General features: G+C 45.9%; 1 protein-coding gene across 2 annotated transcripts in view; it reads left to right on the plus strand.

Moving 5' to 3' along the window:
• LOC144799873 (uncharacterized) overlaps nucleotides 1-24,254 on the plus strand; it is a 434,568-nt gene that overhangs the window by 161,458 nt on the left and 248,856 nt on the right. For both annotated transcript variants that reach the window (XM_078671473.1, XM_078671474.1), the window contains exon 5: nucleotides 12,288-12,425. In XM_078671473.1, coding sequence (XP_078527599.1) covers nucleotides 12,288-12,425 — 138 coding nt within the window. The remainder of the gene's footprint in view (nucleotides 1-12,287; nucleotides 12,426-24,254) is intronic.

A 24,254-nucleotide genomic window follows, 5' to 3' on the forward strand; every position in this document is an offset into this window, starting at 1 on the left:
GCCTCAACCAGAGCAGGGTGATGAAGTCCTTCCCGATGGAATAGGAGAGGACAGTGAGATGGAAAATCCCAGCACAGGGTCTACAGCCAGAGATGTTACACCGACTGGCGTAACACAGAGTGGAGATCGGAGAGATGGAGCGAGATCAGGCGGAGAAAGAGAGGTGGAAGAGAACATGCCGGTAAGACACACCCGTTGTGGCAGGGCAGTCACAGTGCCCTCTCGATATAGAGACTTTGAAATGAGTGGACATTAATCATAGGCTTGTCAGACATGTGGGCCAGCCAGAGAACATTGGGGACCATGGACATACCGTAGAGTTTGAGAAAAGTTATTTTGTTTATTGTTGAAAAGGGGAGATATGTAGGATGCGCTCTAGTCTATGAGCGTGAACGCGATGACGCGTCACGCTATAGACAGGAGCGCGACGCGCGCGCATGCGCAGTAGGCGCGGTTTGCAAGGCGCGAACGGGGAGAACGGCAGTTGGCGACCGGAGCAGTCACTGTGCAGACGCTCGGCGCCCTTTATGCTCAGTTTACTTGTTGTGGTGGAAATAAAAGAATTATACACCTACTAGTCTCAGTGTACAGTGTGGGGCAAGCAACATTACAAAATTGCTATGCATTTGTGCCCCAAAGCAGTGGCGTCAGGGCCGGACTGGGAACGAAAACCAGCCCTGGCAAAGTGCTCGTTCGGCCCCCCTCCCCCCGTTAGGGGTGCGACCGAGCTCTTTGCCGGGGCCGGTTTTCGGCCGATTTTGTTACAGGGCCGATTTTGCAGCTATGCTGCAAAAACGGCCCTGTAACAAAAATGCCCCCCAGGGGCCCAAAACCGGCCCCACCCTTGCGGCGCACCGGGAATTTCCCGGTGCCCGCAACGGCCAGTCCGGGCCTGAGTGGCGTAACGAAACTTGAGGAGGCCCCCTGCAAGGTATATGGAGGGGCCCCCTCCTGACTCAATCGGGAGCTCTTCAGCCAGAGTACTGTGCTGAGGGGGCCCCTTGGAGCTTCGGAGTTACGGGGCCTGTGTTACACCACTGCAAACACCCCAAGGGACCAACAAACACTATCACACAATGACTAAACCCACTATCAATCACCCGAAGTTAAGATACCCTACCCAGAGAGCAACAAACACTGTCACACAATTACTAAACATACCATGAAACACACCCAGATACCAACAAACACTATCACAGTAATATATGCTACCAGCTACCCAGAGACCAACAAACACTATCCCACAATGACTAAACTCACCATCAAACACCCAAAGGTAATATACTCTGCCAGCGACTCAGAGACCAACAAACACAATCACACAATGACTAAACCCACCATCAAACACCCGAAGTTAACGTACGCTACCAGATACCCAGAGAGCAACAAACAGCATTACACAATGACTAAACCTACCATCAAAGACCTCCAGAGACTAACAAACACTATCATACAATGGCTAAGCCCACAATCAAACATCCAAAGGTATTATACGCTACCAGCTACCCAGAGACCAACAAACACTATCATACAATGACTAAACCCACCATCAAACACCCAAAGGTAATATTCACTACCAGCGACTCCGAGACCAATAAACACTAAAGCACAATGGCATCAAGAGTTTAGCCATTGATATTAGAAATCAGCAGTAATGTCAGACTTCCAAATTGCAACATGTTCTACAAGGCACTCAGTCAATAATACACACTGTCATACACCTAGACACAACTGAGGCTATCAAACACAAACAAGCCAACTCAACGCCTACCACCAGACGCATACACACCAGTGGATACTATCAGAAAATGGGAGACTAAGACACACCCTGTAGAGTAAAAACAGATCAACAAGCAGATCAACAAACAGTATTCGACAATGCAAAGAATAACAGACATATATAGAGACAAAGTTCAAATTAGACTCAGACCACTAAAAACTATCAGACAGTCGGAGGTTAACATTCAGCAAAAAGTCAAAAGACAAACATTGAGGCACCCTTGGCATCCATCAAACACACAGACTGAAAAACACAGCACTCAGGCAGCAAGGACCTAGTAGACACAATCAAGTTCAAAGAGACCCAAATCCACCATCAGACACTCTGAAAACAAGGCACTCTTTCAGTTATCCAGAGACGAATCAGCACTAACAAACACCCATTGGAAAATAGATACTGTCAGAAACCCAGAAACAAATCAACACTGTCAACTAACCATAGACAAACAGACACTGTCAGACACCCAGAGCTGAACCAACACTGTCAACTAACTATAGACAAACAGAAACTGTAAATTAGTCAGAGATAAACCATCACTATATAATACACATAGACAAACAGACGCTGTCAGACAGAGATGAACCGTCACTATCAAATTCACATAGACAGACACTGTGAGACCCCCATAGATATACAGTTAATATCAAATCGTCATAGACAAACAAACACTGCCAGACACCCAGAGATAAACCGTCACTAATAACTACCCATAGTCAAACAGACACTGTCCACCATCTAGAGATGAACAGTCACTACCAAATACCGATAGACAGACACGGTCAGACACACACAGATGATCTGTTACTATCAATTACCCATAAACAAACAAGACACTGTCAGGCACTCAAAGATAAACCGTCATTACCAAATACCCATAGACAGACACCGTCAGACACCCAGAGATGAACCGCCACTATCAACTACTAGTAAACAAACAGATGTTGTCAGACACCCAGGGATGAACTAACACTATCAAAGTCCCCAAATATTGTGCAGAGGAGGGTTGATGGTTCGGGGATAGTGGAGGAGAACCGAAAGGGTGGATGGCGGTGTGTAGATTGGTTGGTAGACCAGAGGGTTGACACAGGTCTCTGTAGCTCCTTTGGTGCATAGAGACGGGGTGTGGGGGATTCATGGGCCCCATTCAGCCCAAATCCGATGTGTGTTTGTGAGACATTGAAGTCCCTTATCACATTCAGGAGGGGGGGAGCTCAATCTGCCCCTAGGGCAAAGGATGGTGGTGAGGAGCAGAGATGAGGGCAGATGCTAGATGTTGAGGGACAGACTTCAGGGGCTGGATCCAGAGCTCTGTGAAGAAGAAACTGTGAAAAGAACCAACAGAGGCCCTTGGCTGTTTGTCTGTAGTAGGGGGGGGGGGCTTTAGGAACAGCAGGTCGTCAGGTGTTGTTTGCTTCTTCTGACCAGCTGTTGATAATTACTTAAACCCTGTTTACTTTTGCTAACTGCAAAGGAAGGCATCTTGTGAATTGACCCCGGTGACGCTAGTGACACCAGTGACGCTCTTGCTGGTGCACAGCAGGAGGAGTGAAGGGAGAGGCGGCAGTCAGTCTGTGTTTTGCAGCACACTAGTATATGGAAACATCTGCTTCACTTGCACACTAACAGTGCAAAACATTTCAAAACAAAACAGCAACATTGAAAGAAGTGGTGTGAGGGAAAGGAGGTGGAAGAGTGAAGTGGAGGAAGGGGAGGCAGAGGATGAAGTGAGTGACCCGGGGACTTAGGGAGAGAGCAAGGTGTCCCTCACAGCTCACTCACTGGTCTCCACTGGTGCCTTGAGGCCCGTGAGTGAGGGCAGGGTGTCCCGGGTGTCCCTCGCAGCTCACTTGCCTTCTCTGGGGCTCGGCTCGGTAGCTGATGATGTCCGCAGAGTGAGATCCTCAGAGGCCTGCACAGAGCATCCCTCGGCTCTGAGGGTGAGTGTCCACTCCGGTGAGTGCCGCTCACAGTTTACACCCATCCTCAGAACAGGGGTCCGTGTGGCTCAGGGGTCCTCAGTTATCCCTTGACCCCTCACCCCACTTTCTGGAATCGGTAGAGCTCTCTGGTGTAGCAGTCCCAGCGTGCGCAGCAGTTGTGTGCCATTTAATTAATGAAGAGCGAGCCTCTGAGGCCCGGCCGGGGCAAAGACGTGCGCGTGAGTGCCATGCGCGCCATTTAATTTATTAAGAGGCCGGGCGTGCCATGCGCAGTTGCACAACATTTAATTCATGATGAAGTGAGGGGCCCCCTGGAGCACGCCCCCCCCCCCCCCCCAGCAACGCGAATGCCTGTGTTACGCCCCTGCCCCAAAGAACTCTGTAAGCCAAAGTTTAGAGAGGAAAAAAGTAAATATTACAAGGGAAGTGGATTAGTATTGGTTGTAGGTGGTCTTGCGCTTTTGCAGCATACCTAAAGATGCTAATCTTAAAAGAGGAAGTTCACGCTGAGTTACAAGAAACAAGCTTTTAATATAAAGGTTGAGAGAAACCTGTGCCACTGATATCCAATTGAAGGAAAAACTGTATATGAAAAGGTCTGGGTTGCGTAGAGGGTCAACCAGCATAACTGAACCTGCTGATGGTTTTTAATTCACAGCCTTAATATTATTTGTAGGTATAAATTAAAAAATAAGGTGCTCAATGTTTTACTAACTATAATTCTGCAAAATAAAAGAAAGCTTAGAAAAAATGCTTCAAAATGGTGGCAGTAAAAAATGCAAAGAGGTGTGAGTTTTCACTTATCACAAAGGACGAACACCTCAGAGGCTTTAGTATTACGCCCATATTCTCTTTCTCAGTCACGGCCGGCATGGCTCATGGGTGGGGGGGTCATGCGGGGAGGATGGGGGGTCACGCAGGATGGGGCGTTTAATTAAAAAAATAAAATAAACTTACCTTGAGGCCGGGTCCTGTGTCTTCCCCTTTCCTGTTCCTTCCAGCAGCAGTCATCGTCGATCCCTTTCTACAGTTCCCCCCTTCACAGAAGCCTCTTCATCCTGAGGAATAGAAACCTGACTACGGCATTCTACAGGTAAGTCCATTTTGTACCTTATACCCATTGCCTGGACTGCCTACATATGGGTTGCACAACAGCAATGGGTAGGTGGTATTTTTCCACAAGTATCATGCATATGTGTGCGTTTAACACATATGCAGTCGAAATGCTCACACATGCATCGATACATATGTAAAAGTACTCACCACGGCTGCAAGACCGCCACTGCAACACTGCAGACACCACGTCAACTCGGAATACGGCAGTCGAAAGTCTGCACCCAAGCCGTATTATGGATGCTGGCGCAAAAGCAAATATGCCCTTAAGAGGCGCACTGAAAGGGAAAGGAGAAAGGGGGTCCCATGAACCCAACACCACCCTGCAAGTGGATGCAGTCACTCACTGCACCCGCCTGGTAGGGGATCTCTCTCTTCTCTTCAAAGTGCAGATGGCTTGCTGCCAAGCAGGTGCTCCTTATTTCAATTGAATGCAGTGCACTCTTCCTGTTTCAGCCCTGCGGACTTTTTGAAAGGTGTGTGTTAGAAATGAGATTTTTGGTAGGCTAAGGCATGTGCCAAAGCCAGGCAGAAACCACCGCTCTAATCAGGATAAGGGAGTCACACCCATAAAATAACCCCTGCTCACCCCCTTGGTTGCTGGGCACATGCAGTCATGCTTATCTTAAAGGCAGTGTGTAAAGCATTTGCACATAACCAACAGCAATACAGGGTAAGCACTACAAAAAGACACCACACCAGTTTAGAAAAATATCCAATATTTTTATATACTTAAGACAAGACCAAAAACGATTAAAATTCACACTATAGTACTTAAAAATCTTCAGTTATCAAAATATGCTTGAAAAACAGTTCCTTGATGTCAATAGTTCTGTCCGGGGCTATCACGGCGTCGTAAACAAATAAATCCAAACAGTTCTGACTGACCACGGTGTTGAAGGCCAGCTACGTTGTCGGGAAGACCCGCAAACAGTACCTTTTAGAAATGCAGGGCGTTGGATACCTCTCGTTGAGCTTCCGAAAGCATGGCGCCCGCAGGCGTCAGTTCCCGAGGTCGGTGCAGGAGTCGTCGGGGCCCTCGAAGTCACACACGTTGCAGATCGAACTCCTCTCTGTTGATGTCAGCAGCTGCAGTGCAAAGTGGAGCGGTGCGACGTGCGGTGCCCTCAGGTTGCGGTGAGATCAGGTCGCAGTGCGAAGTGAATGCGTTGCTCGTTGCAGTGTTGGCAGGTCGCTGTGCAAGCAGAGGTGTCATCGTTGCGGAAGCACCGGTGTCGGCTGAGGAACGGGAGTCGATGGCGCCAGCGTTGGTAGGCCAAAGCTGCGGTGCGGGATGAGGGCGATGTGTCATGTAACTTTACGGGTGGTGCCCTCAAACCACGGTGCAAGCAGTGGCGTAGATTTTGCTGTGGAGCGTCGTCGTCGGGAATACCAAGGCGTCGTTGTGATGCGTTGCGGAGTGCGGTGCCCACAAGTCGCAGTGCAAGCAGCGGCTCGGTGGCGGCGTCAGCAGGCATCGTTGGTGAGACCAGGGTTGTGTCGTTGCAGCAGTGCTTTCTGTACACGGAGTCGGCAGCAGCATTGTCGGTATCGTTAGGTTGCTTCTTCTTCTGTTGCATCACAAAAACACAGTCCCCAGTGCTGAGGGCAGAAGAGCTTGAAGTCCGTGCTGTTCCTGATACTTCTTGAACAGGGGACAAGCTCTACATCAAGCCCTTGGAGAAACTCACAAAGTAGATTGCAGAAAGTTCTGTCCAGTCCTTTCACTGCCCAAGACAGAATCAGCCACTGAAGGGCAACACAGCAAAGCACACAGCAATGTGGTAGTTCCTCTTAACAGCTTCACCAGCTCTTCTTCTTGGCAGTTTTCTTGGTCCAAAAGAGTTCTAAAAGTCAGGGGTCTGGGCCCCAATATTTATATCCCAAAATCCTTAGATCTCTTAGGGAGAGAGTGTTTGTTCCCAGCCAGAACCAGTTCTGCCTCCTCTGGAGTGATTTCCTGGCAGGAGGTGGAGACGGCATTGTCAGAGGCAGACCAGGCCCTTTGAGGAGCAAGGAAATCTCCTCCACCTTCCCCAATTGCAGCCTAGGTCTATTCAGCCCTTTCCTGACCCCCCCCCCTAGACTATGTGGACCCACTCGTGCTCCGCAGCCTTCTGTCATCCAAAACCTAGACAGGCAATCCACATTCCAGCAGAGGCACACGGGATGACTGAGCAAGAAAATACCTACTTTCTAAAAGTGGTATTTTCAGACACAGAATGTAAAAATCACCTTCACTAAAATATGCATTTTTAATTTCTGAGTTCAGGCATACTAAACGTTATTTCCTACCTAGTTCTTCGGGCCAGTTATTTGTATAAGATATTATAAACAAACTCCCCATTCTGTCCTATGAAGAACAGGTAGCCTTGCAATAGCGAAAAACGAAATTGACTGTAATTCACTATCAGGACATGCCACACACACCAGGGCATGTCCTACCTTTCACATACACTGCACCCGGCCCACAGGGGTGCCTTGGGCCTACCTTAGGGGTGGTTGACGTAAGAAAAGGGAAGATGGGGGACTGGCAAGTGTATGCACTGGCCAAGTCGACATGGCAGTTACAAACTGCGTGCAGACTCCGCAATGGCGGGCCTGAGTTACATTTTCAGGGCTATTCACGTGGGTGGCTCAATCAGTGCTGCAGGCCCGCTAGTAGTATTTGATTCACAGGCCTTGGCACACTCAGTGCACTTTACTAGGGACTAACAAGTAAAGGAAATATCCAATCATGGAAACACCAATCCATAACACATTTTACCACAGGAGCACTTTACCACCGATCAGCAGTGAGAAAAGTGCGCAGAAACACTACGCCAGCAAAAACAGAGTCAAAACCGGGAGGTCAGCAAGCAAAACCTCAGGGAAACACGGCAAAAGATGCCACGTCTAACAGTGTGCCATGACGTAAACAGGAAAAGTGGCCTATATGCATGATAAAGCCTCAGGTGGGCAGTTGATGAGCGTATGTTCATGTGCAGGTCATAGTGGGTTACACAGAAAATAGATTCAAAGAAACAGTGTTATTTTAAGTAAAGTAACCTGCAAAATAATACAAAAATGGGAATAGTGACCAACCTTAAAGTACTATATAATGAAGATATTCTACTGTCCATTGAGAAATCTAGAATCCCAATAAAAACTATATTGAAAATATTTATGTTGCATGTTTAAGATAACTGCATGATATGAGAAATAATCCCAGGGGATAGGCGCTGAGAAGGCTTGAAGAATATATACCATCAAAGAGCTCGACTAAAGGTTTTACCCACCTCTAAGTACGTACATACATTTGTTCGAAAGATGCTGCACTAAAAAAACGCAGGTGTAATGATAAACACTCTAGCAAGGAATATAGACAAAGTTGTCAGTTCTGGTGCAGCTATATACCTTAAAATTGTGGGAATACCAAAGTGCTGACAAGTGTTTCTAACTATGCAGTTTTATAATCGCAGTGGGTTATTTTCCATGCTTGATGGAACGAAGAGAATATATGGGCATAGTTTTTAAAAAGAGCGTTAATGCAAAATCCACCAAAAAGTGGTGAATTTATCATCTGCACAACCAGTTTTAAAATTGCCCTATTTACAAGCAGTGAACATGTGAGTAACACCTTTCAAAGGTTTGGAGTTCTTTCACCATACATGATTGGGATATTAGGGAGACTGATCCACCACAATTTCTTTCACAATATTATTCCATATCTCCTTTTTCAATTAATTTCCAGATGTTAGTGTCTTTTTCCATAAAGAATGGAAAAGAAGAATTTTGAGAAGGAGGATAAATCAACTTGCCCTGATGAAGTCCCTATAAGGGATGAAACGCGTTGACTGGGTCTGTTTTAAATGTGATGGAATTGGATACTTAATAAAAAAAACGTTATGGAATAAGACACCGCCATCTGGAAATTAATTGAAAAATTATATATGGAAAGTAATTGAAAACAAAATGGTGAATATGAATACATTCAATTCGGATTGGAAAGTTCAATGTGAAACAGGAAAATTAGGTTGCTTGCCTAATATTGTGAAAGCATTTACCAAGGATTGAGTTTTGTGGGCAGTCAGAACTCCAGGAGTGGGCATAAGAGAACTATAAGATTAAGATATTTGACCGGTGCCATCCAGAAACACCACTGCTGGCTGTCTTTTTTAAACCACCGCAATTTCTATTTGATTTATAGGACCGTATTTGGTGGCGGATACTCTGCATCAGTGATGGGAATTGCTGAATATTTAGCCTGCATTTTTTTCCTCAATGTGGCTTCTCCCATGGCAGATGCAACAGCATAGGTGGAGAAACCGAAGCTGAACTTGCAAAACGGTTTAGATAAAGTGTATTTCCCTCCATCGCCTTGAGGAAGGTGGTTATTCTTCCACACTGGTAGACAGAAAGTTTGCCACCCAACCTAAAGATTTGACATTATTTCTCAGATCACTGGTTGTTAGGCCCACAATAAGGTACTCAAAATAAGGTGTCACAAATATGGTGACAGGCCAATCCAGACTGCACATTAATAATTGACCACGTATGTCTGCACCATTCAGAACAAAACAAAACATGCCTTTCCAAAAGCTTGAAGCAGCCGCAGTAACAGCATGTGCTCTCAAACCTATGCCTTTTAAATGCTTTGATGGAAGCCATGTAATTTAAATAACCATAATTACAGTACAGGGAATGTGGACCAATTAAACTGGGTGGGTGGATGTAAAACTCGATGAAGGGCGAAATTTAATTGATGGATTTCCTATTCTTACCATCATCCCAGAGGGGTGACACATTGGCTTCCTTTCCTGATATGAGCACAGAACACGTCACAGATCTATTCTAAGGTGAGTGGTCTTGACTCTAGAGCCTTTTGTAAAAGAGGCTGTGGGCTTCCACTAGAAAGAAACTCTCAGGTTTAGGTTCTAAAGCAGTCACTATCCAGGCCCATGCTCGTCACCCACTGGTCAGCTTTAGGAAGCCGGGTCTCGTCCTGCATTACAGTGGTCAATTCAGTGCTTAATTTGATCCGGTGGGTTCCACAAAGTGGCGCTGTCTAGGACGTTTAGAGATGACCACATCCATAGTTCATTACTAATGTTATATTCATTACAAATGACCATTTCCTGCCGCCGAGGCAATTCTTACACCTGAGGGGGCCTGAAATAGTCCTTACTGTCACAGTTGTAGGAGTGTGATGGTCAGTTGTTGTATTGTTCCTATCATTGGCAGCATGGCAGGGGCAATGTGTGGTGCAAGCTGCAGTGGCCTCCTGGCGAGAGAACTGGCACTTATTGGTTTTCAAATTAAGCACTGGGTCATTTACCTAGAAGTTCCTGCCAGCAAGTAAAATAAACAAATATCGATAGCTTAAAAGAACTTGTGGTTGCAAATGTCAAAGACATTAAATTAGTGTAAAAGCAGGAACACAAACATAAAGCCAGATCTACATTTCGCACTGTAAAAGAACGCACCTGAGTGGCAAACGTTTCGTGTTTTTTTTTCTTCCTCCAAAATGTCAAGATGCATTTCAGATGAAAATCGAGAGTACAGAAATAAGTACATGTCTGTTAGTTTGCTCCACATATACTTGGAACAATATTTTGGTTTTGGTCCATCAATTAACGCATTATTGCATTCTGTCTGTTGTAGTCTTCATTTCTTGGTTAAAAATGCATTTAGTAAATATGATTTGTAAAGGGAAAGTCCAGGAAGGAGTGCAAATATCTTCTTTAATGCAGGCGATATGATAAATCACTGTGTATCATATGTTAAGACTGAAAATAAAGTATTCGGGTGCAGTGGTACGTATATATATAAATATGTCAAATAGTTCAAGGACAGAATAGGCCTCCAGTGAGCCCTGCATGTTTATGAACGGAGGGTCATTACACAAAGAGTCTTCATTTAATGCGCCTGGAGGCGAAGGTATTTCAACACCAGGAAGGGATGTTTGTATGAAGAGTCCAAGGAATGATTAGTTATTGATACACATCTTTCCCATGCCTCAAATATGATGTCATCAACAAAGGCCCTAGCTGTGAAGTAGACATGAAACTGCACCCAGTCCCTCCTTCTTTTGGTCCATTTCCTTCCCTGAAACTGTAAGTGGGCCTGCTTTTCTGCAACCTGACCGTCTCTGTGATGGGTGGGACTGCGTGTGTAACTATATGTTTGTCAGTGTGTCAGCTTTGTTGTGTTAGTTTGTGACCATGGTTACCTAGATGTCCCTGGCATGTCCTTGCATCTCCCTCTGTCCCCTCCTGACCTCCTTTCCTCTCCTGCTGGTTGTATGACGGAACAACACAGGGAAATACTCTGCATGCCTTTACCACACACATTATACCCCACATTTTTTAGATCTCATATTCCTTTGCAACATATGCCTTTACCACTCATTGTTTATATACATATATATTTATATGTGATCAAGACCGTGTCTCAGCGGTCGAAACGTGTCATGGCAGGCATTAGCCTGAATCAGACTGTGTACTACTGGAATCATTAAAGCACTTTTTTGAGGAAATTCTTGGTTTCTGCGTGTGGTGGTACGTACCTGGAAGGTCCCATCAGGTAGGAGGTGGGCCAGCATTGTTAGTTTTTATATATATATATATAAACAATGTATTTGTCGGGGGGAGACCCCCCACACCCCGAACTTACCTTAAATACGTGGTAAAGGCATACATTGTAAAAGCATATGCGTTCTAAAAACATCCTCGGTAAAAGACTCGATGTAAAGGCTGTTTCCCCACCTGCTCCACCATTCCCTCTCCTGCAACCTTCTCTCCCTTTTCCTCTTGGCAACGAGATGCCTATGCTCAGCTACAGACTTGTCCATTCAGGGGAAGATCTGTCCATTCACAAATCTAAGTGATTCCATCTCCTGTTCCTTCCTTTCCACTCTTTGGTACATCTCACCCTTTGAGATAGCCTTAGAGCACCACATAGTGTTAGAGACACAACCATCATAATGTAACACATGCCCCTTCTCAGTGTGCATGTGAGGTTGTCTGTGTGTGAGTGGCTGCAGGTCTTTGTGCACATGTGACTTTTGGCTGGAGCATAGGCAGCTGTAGCTGTGTTGGTGTCTGTGTAGGTGATGTGTGTTTGTCTCAGATACCACCTTACTCCAGGACATCATGGACTCTGTTTCCAGGACATGGAAATATTTTGGGACTGGACCTTTAACTCACAAATCATTGCTGTTAGAGGTGTTAGCCTATTTCAATAGAAGCAAATTAAGAATGCAACCCCAAGAATGCATTGAGTTGTCATATGAAGGCTAAGGACTTAAAACAGCTGTTGTGATGAAATGAAGTGCTATGGTCCCCCCATGTCTGCATGTGTGCATGTACAATACAAAAGTTAAACCAACTGGCTTTGTCAGTGCTTGCGCTAATTCATTATTCGGTGTGATTGTAGACAATATTTCATCAATCTTAAGTGTTTTTCTGTTTCAGGATACATTCCTCATCGCAAGAACCAGGCAGCCATTGCAAACTCCAAAGGGCTGAACTTTCTCATTGCTTTGATGGTTAAATCCCATTTGGAGATGATCCAGGTTGAAGCAGCCCACACACTGGCTGCTGTGGTTTTAGGTAAGGCATAAAAATAAGCTCGAAAGTGAAAATTCCCCTTCTCATGCTCCATGTAAAATGCTCACGTTTGGATCAGATATCTAGCCACTTCTCCCCTTGCGGGATTTAACAACAAATCAATGTTGTTTGGTTGAGATTCTTGCAGATTAAACAGAAACAAGCATTGGCAAAACCACTACATCTGCCTTAATGTGTAAATGAACGTAAGCTGCATTTGTGCATCTGTGTCACCATGCAATACCACATTAAAACCAGAGCTATGGGTTTTCCAGAGCTTGTTTTGTTTTAAGCAGACAGATTGTGTGCCCTTTACCTGTGCATAAACATGGGTGTGAATATGTAAGTGTGACTATTACACAAATTACGACTAACATATTTAAAAATCCAGTTGCAGTGAAATCTATAGACAGACAATAATTGTTTTCTGTATACCACACATGTATGAGAAAGTGAATTTAATGTGTGATGATTCAAGGTACTTTTGAGATGTAAAATAGTCCTTAAGACATTGCAAAGAAAGCACATCAAAAGAGGCTGAATGATACATGAAACTGTCAGTAACATGAGAGGGAAATATTCATCTGGGTGAAGCCGAATCCCACTCCATGTATATTTTAAAGAATTCCTAACAATAGGTCACACGTACAGCTTTGCTGTCATGCGAGAATTAGTGACCTGGTGGGCTATGCATGAGTCATTTTTGCTCTTTGCCACTGTATCGGCTTACCTAATATTGCACTACAGACCTGCATTTGTTGTAGTAGGCAGAGTTGCGCACCTGTAACTCCATGTGTAATCTTACAATCTTATATTTGATATTCTTGTCTGTTGTGCTGTACTGTGGTATGCTGTGTTGTGTTATGTTATGTTCTTTCATGTTATGTGATGTTATGCTATTTTGTGTTAAGTTGGCTGTGTGCATAGTGTCTTTCTCTAAGCTAAGCCTGCCTTAACGTAATGATGGGAAGGCCACAAAAATCGAAAGGAGGAAACAGGAGAGAGGAAATGAAGAAAGAGCTGTATTGGTAGATGACCATCTCCAACATGTCTGTATGTTTCATGAAGCAGTGTTTGTGCATTTACAGAGCATTAGATGGACTGAAGTAGAAATCAACGGGTTGGAGAGTGACAGGAACCAAGACTTTGGTTTGGAGCAAGCTCCAGAGAACCTAGGGAAGTATGAGACTTCCCCAAAGGCGAAGGCTCCTCTTTGGATGCAAGTCAAATCTAAGTAGAGCAAAGTGTATTGCTAACAAAACTGGCAATTCCAATAGGTCTGGCTTATACCTGGAAATGTCTCTTTTATTATTGGTGAGTTTGAGTACTCAGTAAGTTATTTTCAGGTGCTCTGTAACTGAGGACCTCATTAAAATGTTGGGCAGAGTTTCCTCTGTCCGACATTGTCTCGGTCACGGGGCCGACCGACACACAGTCGGCGGTCCCGACTGACTAATTAGGATGCGATCGAACACTGTTCGGTCACACTCCTAGACTTTACAATGAGAGCATGCATTCCGGCCAGAATGTATGCTCCCATTGTAAAATGTGAGGTGCAGGGATCAACGGGGGGCACCTGGCCTCCAACCGGACACCGTGCACCAAAGGGGCTCTGCTGGGGGCCCCCAAAGTCGAGTTCCAGCAGCCTTTCTTTGTCGGAAAGGCAGGCATAGAAAGGCTGTGTAAACCCAACATCGTAATCCCTCGGACAGAAAGAGCCACCCTTGGGATTACTGGCCACATTCCGAATGGTGGACAAACTCTCCAAGCCCGGTGGTAGCCAGTCGGAATGACCGTCCGCATTCCTTTCCGACCAACTCCATCGTGATGGGTCGGTTGCAAAGGAATCCGACCGGCATATTACGATGTGGTCGGAACAGCTCCGACCGACAGTCCGAGCCGTTTCCGACTGCATCGTAATAAGGCCTGAGTGTTGAACTCATACATTCATCACCTACTCACTCATTTTTGCATTCACCGCTTACCCACACACAACACTCAGCAAGCATGCAAGATACATTTTAAAAAAAGGAAAAAAACGAAAATATGTTGCTACCTACAATTGGTGGGCCTATGCATGCTATCAAACATAAAATTAAACATATCATCCATAGCATAGCAGTCTTTTAAAGGTTTAGCATGGATGCCACACTTAAAGACAGAGTGTTGGTCATCATGAAACAGTAAAACATTGATATACCGTAGACAATGCCATTCTAAATTGGCAGCTAGATTTACAAAAGAGCACTGCATAGAATGCAGTATACTGTAGATGAAATGAGTGACCCAGTGGCACTGTCTGGGGAGCTGCAAAATGTTCTGTAACAACAGCAAAATATACTGATGAGTAAGAAAATGAGAGACATATAAATGAAGTAAAATAAAACACTAAGAGAATGTCCCACCAACCCGGCACGGAAGTACCCTCATTTTCAGGCTGATGTGCACATATGATCTGGCAAGATGTTGTCACTCATAGGGCAAGGGAGCCAATGACTTAATAGGGCTGACATATTGCCCTGTGCAATATGCTGTTACGGTTAGAAGCAGAGTATGAATGACACTCAATCAGATCAGTGGCAGAAGAGAGTTGACCCAAAGCCCCTTCTTTGTATTTTTATATATATATATATATATATATATATATATATATATATATATATATATATAGATGTATGTATGTACTTTTTAATAAATTGTTTTGATTGCAAGAGTCTGAAAGACAACTAAATCGGTGAAGTTCTCCTATGGGGCTGTAGCAAGGATTGTCACAGTGCAAATTTTCTACCCCCAGAATTAGTCAAAGGGGATCATGAACACCAAAACATTTTCCCTACTAAAGTAATCTGTGAAATTCACGGTAACAACATACCTGCATACAAGTGGAAGCTATGTGTGAATATTATGCCCTGAAATATTGGGAGTAGAATGTTCACGATGACTTTACAATGGTGTAATATTAATTCACCCTTAAAGGTCCATTGGCTTTAACATATGCTTGTAATAATAAATAAGTCAGGCCTACTGTTTTTGTCATTTCATGATAAAAAGATCATACCTATAGCATCTAACATAACGTTTCCAATTAATCATTCAGGCCTGCATCCTTTATCATTTGCTTGTCACCATAACCATGTCAGGGCGATATTATTGAGCATAAGCGTTCACACAAGGCAACCATCAGGCATAGTGATAAAATTACATATAAGATAAAAATTACCATCCTAAGAGGGACTAACAAGGATTCTCGTAGTGCAGATCTTATACCACCAGGTTTGTCAGACAGGGTATCGAACAACATACCCTTGCCTACTACAGTAATCTGTCAAATTCCATATAACAAAATACCTCTCGTTGGGATTTAACACAGTCTAATTAAAATCCATACAAAAATACCTATTGACTTTAACATATGCTTTCCTTAATAGATATGTAAAACTCCTCCTTTTGGTGACTTTTCATAACAAACATATCTGACCTTTGGGTTTCATGTTTGACTTGTCACCATAATTAATGCAGTCGTGCTTTACTGAGCATAAGCTTTTCCTCAAGTCAACAAGTGAAATGCCAGAAAACTTTTTTTAGTGGAAGCATACTTCTTTTGACCAAGCAAATGCTGTACTCACGGTTATCAACATGTGGGTGGGACTAAAGGCCCAGAATCAGTAGTATTTTTGAAAGGGTGCCGCTCACCAGTCACTCTTTACCTGCCATTTACTCAACAACCCCTGAACTGGTAATATCAGCCTGGGAGCCCGTGAGCTCGGCTGTTTGTACATTTGGGAGACGCTGTGGGGAGAACCTGTGTGCCGACGTCGGGAGCGGGACTGCGAGGACCAGAGGTGCTTGCGCCTGGAGACCGCGCGCACCTGGTGCCTCTTCCCGCCCCCTCCTCCCTGACTGCTTATAACGACTCGCGGCCCCTGCTCCGCGGGTGCCGCTCGCCAGTCACTCTTTACCTGCCATTTACTCAACAACCCCTGAACTGGTAATATCAGCCTGGGAGCCCGTGAGCTCGGCTGTTTGTACATTTGGGAGACGCTGTGGGGAGAACCTGTGTGCCGACGTCGGGAGCGGGACTGCGAGGACCAGAGGTGCTTGCGCCTGGAGACCGCGCGCACCTGGTGCCTCTTCCCGCCCCCTCCTCCCTGACTGCTTATAACGACTCGCGGCCCCTGCTCCGCGGGTGCCGCTCGCCAGTCACTCTTTACCTGCCATTTACTCAACAACCCCTGAACTGGTAATATCAGCCTGGGAGCCCGTGAGCTCGGCTGTTTGTACATTTGGGAGACGCTGTGGGGAGAACCTGTGTGCCGACGTCGGGAGCGGGACTGCGAGGAACAGAGGTGCTTGCGCCTGGAGACCGCGCGCACCTGGTGCCTCTTCCCGCCCCTTCCTTTTATTTAGGGCAGCCCCCTGACGCGAACGCGGGACGCGCGCGAAGACCGGGCAAAGAGCGGGCCCTCTGAGGCCCTCAGAGACCGAGTGAGGCCGGGCAGGGCCATCCCCCTTCCATTTGCATTTAGGTGTTCCCTCCGGACTCCCTCATGGCTGAGACTTCGGTGCAGTCTGCTGCTGATAAGGTAGGGAGCATCATCAACGGTCCCCTTGTAACTATTTTACCAAACATGGAACTGATATAGATAGGGAAAAAAGTCTAGCAGAGCGTAGGGCAGAGCGCAGGCGATCTGTCAAAAGTGCGAAGAACAAGGTCTCTGTCGACCTCTCTCTGGAGACCTCCATCCTTACTATCAGCGGTACTCCAACCACTGAAGACCCCTTAATCTTGGAAAGTTTTCCACTCTTGCTGAGAGATTGCACGCCAACACCTCTGTGCCATTTACTTGAGTCAGCAAACTTTACTAACCCCCCCAGTCCTTTACTCCCTGATGCAGTGTTACCCACCAGGACTTCAGCTCAGGTCAAACATGCTCAAACTAAACCAAAGAAACATGTGGAGGTAACCATCCATCGTCCTCCACCTGCCAAGAGAAGACGGAAGGGGGGGGACTTGTTAAAACCAAAGATCAACCATGTGGACTTTGGAAAAACTTCTAAGTTAATCACCAGGTCTGACCCGGCTCCAATGGCAACTAATGTCGAACTTCCCAAACCAGCCTCTCCACAATCTTGGGCACAAGTACAACAACCAACTAGCGTAAATGGCTCAAATGACACTCCTCCTGATCCCTCCTTAACTCCTGACTTAAAGTTTGCCTCTTTGGACGGGTTGGAACATCTTATCAGGTCGTTTATTCTACCAATTATAGAGAGGCTGAGAAGGGTCGAAAAAAAGCTCGAGGTGCTTGAAGCCCGGACTACAGGGGGATTGCCAGAAGGTTTACCCATACCATCACTTGGGGTGACTTCTTGTGAGCCGAGTAACTCTAAAGGTGCCTCCCAAATCACTCAAATTAGGAACCTTCCACAACAAAAGGCAACCATTACCAACCAGGCGTCTACTCCAGTTCTAAAGGCATCCAGTTCAATGCAGGCTGGTCCTTCAAAAGCGCCTGATGGGAATCAGCACCAGAATACAAGGGCCTCCTTTAGATCTAAAAGACCACCCCAGAGGGTTCAACAAACAGAACTGCCCCCGGAAGCTGCCCTATATGTGGTTGTTTTGACGGGAGTACCCACCCTACCCGACAACAAGAGGGAGGGGTACTTCCAGCTCAAAAACAAAATCATGCACTGGCTAGTCCAGCACCGACCACTTATGTATAACATCAATGGGGAGATTGTGCATGTAAGACGACTCTCATGGTTGGGTAGCAGGGTTAAGGACCTCGATGGTGATCTTGTTGTTATAAATTTTAGGGACCCTAGAGCAGTTAATTACATTCTAAACTGGTCCCAGGGTGGGGGTAGCAATTTCATTACTCCTCGCCCCTTGACCTACTTTTATCCGAGATCTCCGTCGTTGTCTCACACACACACTGGTGGACAGCCGCCTATTCATACTGTATTCCAACAGTCCTATAATCCTCCCTACCTGCCCCAAATTCCACATCCTCACCACGCTGCTGACCCATTTGGGTGGAACACAATACTGGTCCGCCCAAAGAATGATCCCAACGGCAGAATGGATCATTTGAGACCATTCACACCCTTGGAGATCACTAACAGGTTTGATGTCTTCTCGGGATTGGACACCTGTGATTGAAGTTTACAGCATGATCAGTATACAGGTGCCCAAATAAAATCACTGTCTACTGATGTCCCAGGTGGGAGAATTAATCCCAACAAATCACCTCATGATCTGACTCCTACTACTGTGTCTCCCCCTTTGGATCATGCCCCGGTTCTAAGCAGGTGCACCCCAAGTCTGTCTATCCTCTCCTGGAACGTAGCGGGACTACAAAACAAACTAGATACCCCTGATTGGGTGTCCTTTATCGACACCCAAGAGGTCTGCATGTTCCAGGAGACATGGGCTCGGGAGGACAAATGGCGTTTGGGATATGCGAGCTTTACTACTCCAGCTAAATGGGAGGGGAGAGGACGACCATCTGGGGGGCTCTGTATTTGGGTGGCATCGGATCTGGGCTGCAAGGCTAGAGCCCTTAATACTAATTCATTGGATGTCCAGTGCGTATTACTGGAATGGCCTAATCATACAAAACTTGCACTGATTAATGTCTATTCTAGACCGGTAGGACCCACAAAACCATCTCCCACCTTTGATGAACTTTCTGCATTCCTCCCACATCTCCCAAAGGGTGTTACGATCGTGGTAGAGGGTGACTTCAACTGTCAGTTTGAGCCGCTTACTCTGGCAATGGAGGGAGCCCTTGGGGAAGAGGATGATCAGTGGGGAATCCCTCAATTGGTGGGTCCCCCAGCCAAATCATGGTCGCCTTTAGCGACACAAATTTTGGCATTTACCCTTAGCAATTCCTTGAGGGCCTGTAATGGTAGATGTGGTAAGGACATTCCCTCTAAACCTACATTCAACAGGGTTGGTCACGAGTCACATCTGGATTACGTCTTGGTCCAGACCTTGGACTGGAGCAGGGTCTTGACCTTTGACGTGGTATCTCAAAGTGAGAGTGACCATAATGCTTTGATGCTCTCTTTAGCTCTGCCGTCTGAACTTAAGATTGATCAGTCGGATCAATTGACATCAAAGGAGAACCTAATTTTAACAAATGATAGGCGTAGAGTCCGCTGGACTAAACTCCTAGATAATCCTGTCCACATCTCGGAGCTTTACGAGAGGATACTCCCCACATTAGAATCTATGGAGACCATCATAAATTGTTCCAACTCTGAAGATATTTTGAGGAAGCTAGGTAAACTCCACAAAGATCTGGTGGGTACCCTTGCGGATCTGTTGAACCCAGTGGTGGGGAAAGGGCCCCACAGGGCACAAAGGCACTCATGGTATAATCCAGCTTGTAGGGAGGCAAAGTGTAAACTGATTGAGGCACTGAAGCACTCGAGGGATCCTGGGATAATCAGGTTAAGGAGGGCTGACCTAAAGCAAGCCATTCACAACGCGAAGGTGGTTTGGGACCATACAAATTGGGAAAACATGTTGTCTACTCTCAAGACAAAAGATACCCGGAAATTTTGGCAAACTGTGAAAACAGGCTCACCAGAGCCGACTCAAGCAGTTGAGGCGAATATTGCCGCCGCGGTTTGGGAGGACCACTTTCGTTGTCTCTATGAAGAGGCTGCCTTGGGCCCACCGAAGCAGCATGCGTGTGTACCACTGGAACATTCCTTGCTGCTGGATACCCCAAATGTTTGTCCCTCAAGTGTGGAAGAAGCTGACCCCCTGCAGTTCTCTTTGGGTGAGGTCATTGCTGTAATAGCAAAACAGCCATCAGGGAAAGCCCCGGGATTAGATAAAATTCCGGGTGATCTATTTAAACACCAACCCATGATCTGGGCCTCATACTTGCTAATTATTTTTAATGCAATTCTTGCAGGAATGCCGGTCCCTAGTACTTGGCTGGGAGCAGAGATTGTCCCAATCTTTAAGAAGGGCTCTCCTCTGCTCCCAGCCAACTACAGGCCAATCAGCCTGATTGATGTTTCGCAGAAGCTTTTTGCGAGACTGATTCTTGACCGCCTTCAGGATTGGATGACCAATCATTCAGTGTTGAGCACATTCCAGGCGGGTTTTAGGAATAAGGTCTCAACCACGGACCAGCTCTTTAGGTTGGCCCTTATCTTTTGGAAGACTGTGAGGCTGGAGGGGGGAACTTTATATACCGTCTTTGTCGACCTTAGGGCGGCATTCGATCTTGTTCCGCGGAGCAAACTGTGGGCGGTATTGGCTAAACTTGGGCTCCCACAACCTCTTTTAGATATTATTATCCATCTACATACTGAAAACTTTGCACAGGTAAGGTGTGGGAGAATGGGCCGCCTCTCTAACAGGTTCCCCGTTGGCAGAGGGGTAAGGCAGGGCTGTGTCTTAGCGCCGACTCTGTTCTGCCTCTTCGTCAACGGGGTAATCAACTTTTTAAACACCATCAACAACACAGATGCACCGCGGTTGGGTGGCACCAGGGTGCCCGCGATTATGTTCGCGGACGACACCTTACTGCTTTCAAATCCCCTATGGGGATTCAGCGAGTTTTGGCAGGGTTTGAGGCATTTTGTCAAGAACACGGACTCGAAATAAATGCCTCAAAAACTAAGTATATGATTTTTAATCCGCCAAAAAAGACACGCCCTAATCCGCTTATAGGTGCTAACCAATTAGAAAGAGTCTACACTTTTGAGTATTTGGGTGTGAGTATCAATGATAAATTCGATTGGGGTGACCATCAGGCCAAGTCACATCTTAGATTGGCTCAACTATCGGGGGGTATTATTAGGCTGGTAAATTCCAACTTATCAACCATCAGGCCGATAGCACCTCCCCTGGAGATCTATAGACTCCAAGCTAGAGGAGCGATCCTCCATGGTAGTGAACTTTGGGGGTATGCTTGCAAAAAAGATCTAGTTACCGTAGAAAACAAATTTCTCAGGCAGCTATTAAAACTACCGGCTAGCACTCCACTCCTGCCACTTAGGTTGGATTTGGGTCTAAAATCTCTGGACCAAGTGGTGGGTGTGAAACCTTTAACCTTTTGGAGAAGACTATGGACAACCCCCGAGTTAGCAAACTACAGGCAGGAATTGCAGGGAATTCTTGCACTACCGGATGTAGTAAATATCCCATGGTTCAAATACATCAAATCTGAATTTGACAGGTTGGGCCTTCTGTCGCTGTGGAATGATCCCCTAGTCGCCTGCCAGGGCATGCCCCGCAAAAATCTTGTGGCTACGTTCTATGCATGCAACTTGGCAGCCCAAATCCAGGGCACACGCCCAGACTCACTTGTAGATAAATTTCTTGCGGTCAAGGATTCTTATAAGTTTGAGCCAGTTCTGGATGATATTTTCCCAAATCTGGCCCGGAAGCTGTTTCTCCAATGGCGATATAGTATTCTGCCGTTAAGAGCATTTACGAGCAAATGGAAACCATCGAACCCAGAGAGTTGCCCGGGCTGCAATTGCAGGCTGGAAGACGAACTCCATCTAGTCTTCTTCTGTCCCGCTTACTCTGCTGCTAGAAGATTCTGGGTAGCCCCCTTATGCAAGAATCTAGGGTTTCGCAGATGCTCTGAGGCTTTTCGAATCCTTAAAACTGATTTGACCAAGGTAACTGTGTTTGTAATGGTGAAGTTTTTAGAGGCAGCTTGGCATAAGAGACTACGCCTAATTGCCAGGATACCATAATTCTTTGCCTGTCCTTGTGCCATTTATCCTGATAATTATACACTGTATGCAAGAGCCACTTTTATCATATTCTTAACATGTTTTATCATATTGTTAATATGTTTTAGCTTAATTTTGGATAGACTGTTTGTATATATTAGCATTTTATCATTAGTCTGATTTTTATTGTTTTCCCGGATATCTAATGGATTATGTGTTTAACGGGGGGGTTGGGAAGTGCGACTGTTTTCCTGTATTATTTTATTGCATCTTTTATGGCAGAATTGCCGAAATAAAGATTATCGAAACGAAAGTTTTTTTTTCTGTTGATTGCATAAGGTTTGCAACAACTGCACCGTCACTCCAGACTTACAATAGGACAAAAAGAATAATATAGCTGTTATTTGTATTATAGATCTCTTTTCCTTGGGCCAACACTAAACATTTTCTAAATGTTATGCAAATGCTGTTCTCAGCCCTGTACAATATAGATGCCTTCAATCAGAGACATTTTTACACAAAAAGGATGTGAGAGGACACACCGGAAACTCAAGCCAGTCCCAGATGGAACGCACCCTTGCAACACCAGTGGAAGATGAAGATCGGCCCATTTTTAATTGATGTATGGGACCACTCATTTCATTGGCATAACTACACTATGCACATATCAGTAAAGTGATGTAACATAACATTAAAACAAATTAAGAAAGCAAAAGGCAAAGGTAGCAGACCCTTAATTTCAAACTCTATGGGGCCGATTAGGATGGCGGATGGATCGCCACTGCCATGCAGGCAGTGGCAATCCGTCTGCCATCTGTGCCCGTCCGCCACCAATTTCCCCCCACCATATTACAATGGCTGGGGAGACCGCGGCAGATAGAAACACCGTCCGCCGCTTTTCCGCCCCGGTCGCCTTGCGGCCGGGGTGGAAAAGGGTTCATATGGCTGGCGGTGTCTTCTAGACACCGCCAGCCATATTACGATGGCCGGATGCAGATACCTCATTGCCGCCACGGAAAGGCATACGGGCTTTGCTTTGGGGGCCCGTTGCGGGCTCCCAGGGTGAAGGGGGGTGGAGGGGACCTATGGTACCCCCCTGCGTTTCACAGTACAACATGGCAGGCACCTCGCGGTGCCTGTCATGTTATGCTGTGAAACGCACAACATGCATTTTTGACATTGCGGCTGACGGAGCTTTCAGCACCGTCGGCCGCAATGTTAAAAATGTTTAAAATGTGGGATGCCACTGTGGCGGGTGCATCCTAATTAGGGGCACGGTACCTCCGCACTTGCGGCGGACGGTCCCTGCCCCAGCCTACAGATATTAGCCTTGTTCCCACCCTGTTACTTTCTTTTGGCATAGGTTACATAAGGGATGACGCGCCACAGTTCTAAGAGATTTTGGAACAGCACTCAAGCAAACTTTCAGCGATAGTAGTTTACTTGCGTTAAAGATGCCCAGGTTCACAGTTGCTGCTAGTCTCCTACGAAAACACTGCTTAAAAATAGATACAGAAAGTTAACTATAACGAGAAAGGAATGGTGGGTCCAGCTATCGTACCGTAGCAAGTGTTTTATTCAACAACTTTATGCTCAGAGTTTCAGTGTAACGTTTATAAAGTAGGCAGCTGGTATGGTCGGTCCGTGGTCATGAGAACACCTGTCACCCAGCCGAATGCAGTTGCCGTGCCCTTAGCTGTTGGGCGGGCTATCTTCGTGGACCTCGCGCCCCCACACCTGGCTCTGTCTTTCACAGGCTTAATGTTTATTTTGGCTGTTTGGTAGAGCGCAGGCCTAGCTGCTAAGGGTGACACAGCACTTTAAGGAAGGAGGACATTAGTATTAAAATGGGAGCATCTCAGACTGCAGCACACACACTCGATTGCAAGGACAGGGGCATTTAGCTGGTTAAAGTTAGTTAGATCATTAACCGTGCTTAATTTGTAAAAAAAAAAAGTGCTGGGGCTCGTCTCAGGTTGGCACGGCGGTTTGCCTCAACCATCGCTGCCAATGACAGTACCAACAGAACTACTAACCCTCACATTCCTGCAAGTTTGCACTCAGACTATTCTATTTATTTATTTATTTATTTATTTAGAGTTTTATATAGCG

The sequence above is a fragment of the Lissotriton helveticus genome, chromosome 12 (assembly GCF_964261635.1).
Source record: "Lissotriton helveticus chromosome 12, aLisHel1.1, whole genome shotgun sequence".
Lineage (NCBI taxonomy): Eukaryota > Metazoa > Chordata > Amphibia > Caudata > Salamandridae > Lissotriton > Lissotriton helveticus.